The sequence below is a fragment of the Exserohilum turcica genome, assembly GCF_000359705.1.
Source record: "Exserohilum turcica Et28A unplaced genomic scaffold SETTUscaffold_267, whole genome shotgun sequence".
Classification (NCBI taxonomy): domain Eukaryota; kingdom Fungi; phylum Ascomycota; class Dothideomycetes; order Pleosporales; family Pleosporaceae; genus Exserohilum; species Exserohilum turcicum.
The window spans coordinates 1-2,332 of record NW_007360100.1 but is presented as its reverse complement, the minus strand read 5'-3'; the positions used below and the strand labels follow the sequence as shown (position 1 = coordinate 2,332).

At 63.5% G+C, this 2,332-nt stretch overlaps 1 protein-coding gene across 1 annotated transcript; it reads left to right on the top strand.

Moving 5' to 3' along the window:
• Positions 1–249: 249 nt before the first annotated feature.
• SETTUDRAFT_112534 (uncharacterized protein) lies at positions 250–1,482 on the top strand (the record flags this gene model as incomplete). The annotated part of the gene is made up of 4 exons (XM_008028569.1): positions 250–391; positions 448–647; positions 696–1,002; positions 1,058–1,482. 4 exons carry the CDS (start codon positions 250–252, stop codon positions 1,480–1,482), a joined length of 1,074 nt encoding a protein of 357 aa, XP_008026760.1.
• Positions 1,483–2,332: the final 850 nt, after the last annotated feature.

Sequence of the window (2,332 nt, the reverse complement as noted above, 5' to 3'; positions counted from 1 at the left end):
AGACTGACCAGGCCCGCGTCAAAACACTCGGTGCGCGTGCCTGTGCCTGTGCCTGAGCGACCCGCGACACGACCCCGATCGGCTCGCCGCTCGTGAGACACATCGCCCAGGGCCCGCCCGGAGCACCGCCTGCGCCGTGTGCATGCCCTCGACGCTGCCCAACCGGCTGACCTCCCGCCGCACCGCGTGGCAGCTGGTGCAAATCATCGCCCAGTCCCCGTCGGTGCCCGTCGCAGTCGCAGGCCCGCTATGCCCGCCCGCTACATCGTGCCCGTCGACCCTGCCCATGGCCGCGGGGAAACAGTCGTCATCGAGGTGCAGCAGGAGGGCAGCCATGCCCTGGACGTCCGCCTCGTGGGCTGCGAGAGCGAACGCCCATATGTCACGTCGAGTAAGCCCCTGCGCGTGCAACCACGCCATTGCCCTCATTTGCTCACCCGGTCCCAGTTCGCCACCGCAATATCGCGGCCCTCAGGCATAAGTTCAAGGGCTCCGACGACGAGTGGGCGGCCATCTTGTCTCATTTCCTGCTGCAGCAACCGCCAGAGGGCGCCCAGGCCGCCCTCTTGCGCGGCGTCCGCATGCTCTACACGCTGAAAAACGGCCGACTGGGGCTATTGTTCCGCCAGGACATTCACGCCATAAAGGTGCGTACGTATCCCCCGCGCCTGGCTTGGCTGCGCTGATGCATATAGATGACCTTGGGCGAGATTGTGCTGCCGCAGAATGATGAATTTGAGTTTAACCCGTTCGAATGGGCACAGGCCTCGGCCATTGCCCACGCCCACACACTGCAGCAAATGGCCGACCTCAAGGCCCGAGTAAGCAGCGAGCAAGAGGCAACTGCAAAGCTAAATGCACAGCTCGACGACCTGGTCCAGACCAAGCGCGAGGCGGAGACGGCCATGCTGCGGCAGTTTATGCTGCTGTTGAACGAGAAGAAGAGAAAGATGCGCGACCAGAGTCGCCTGCTGGTCAGTGCCGGCGTGGACCAAGCCACAGGTACGTCGGTGTTGGCGCGCAAGGCGTATCCACAGCTACTGACTGGAGGTTGCAGCCACGGCTGTGCAGGCAACAAGGGCAGAGGCCGGGGGGCGCCAAGCACGCGACTCTCGAGTCTGCAAGCGCAAAGCTTATGGGCAAGCAGCAGGGAGGGATCGCGTGCGAGCATGGGCGTCAGACAACGACCCGATGGACATGGACCCGGCGAGCATGGAAGAATCAGCACCAGAAGAATCGGATGATGAAACAGATCAAGAGAGCGGTTCTGCGCCACAGTCACGAATGGCATCGGCTGAAACGCCCGCGTTGGATGCTGGCCTTGTGGGCAGTCGTGGCCGCACAGCCAAAGGCGCAGAGGCCAAGGGCGTGCCGCCGCCACGGGTGCTGGCCTTCAGCAAAAGGGCCATGGCGACGCGCAGCAGCAACGTCGCAGAAGATGCACGCAGCGAGGATGATGATACAGACGACGAGGAGCTGTGAGGCCGCGTGGTCGACCCTGGCCGCGCTAATGCACGCTTGCGGAAACAAGCCAGGCCAAACACAGGGCTGTTGCGCAAAACACGTTTCCACGCGGCGCTCCGGATGGTGCAGTTGTCGAGGTTTTGGCGCGTGCTGGAAGGCTGAGTTTCCCTTTGTCTGTTCCTGGGGAGTGCGAGGAATAGCAGGTCGCGTGGTGCGCAACACGGGCCCTTGCACGCTGGGACAACAACAACAACAACAACAACAACAACAACAACAACAACAACAACAGCAGCAGCAGCAGCAGCGGCGGCGGCGGCGGCGGCACGCTTTCGCCTACGTGTTTGTCCCGCCCAAGACGTGGCGCTGGAGAGGGCATGCTGTGGCCGTGGACGGGTTGGTCGTGTATATTTAGCAGGGCCCGTACGGGGCCATGGGGCTTGTCGGTTGGCGGTTGATGTCATGTGCGTCGATCATCCGGGCCAGCAGGGACGTCACGAGCACCTGGCGACGGGAGGCGGGCGGGCGTAGTGTAGTGTGCAGATAGGAGAATAACAGACTGACAGTGCAGCCAGACGGGCGGGCGGGAGCGGTGCATGGCGCATGCAGCGGGCAGCGATGCAGGCTGTGTGTGTGTGAATTACTTATGTGTATGGAAGAGGAGGGTGCAGCGTGTCGGTGGCAGGCCAGCAGCGACCAATGGCCGGCGCAGAGGCTCCGAGCTGGAGTCGCGCGCGGGTGTCAATCCCTCCCGCCAAGACATGTCCACCTTGACGTCTCGTCCCTCTCACCGCAGTGCTGTCGCAACCGCCATATCGCCCTCCCCACGACGTCACGTCCACCGTCGCCCTCGTCGCCCTCGTCGCCCTCG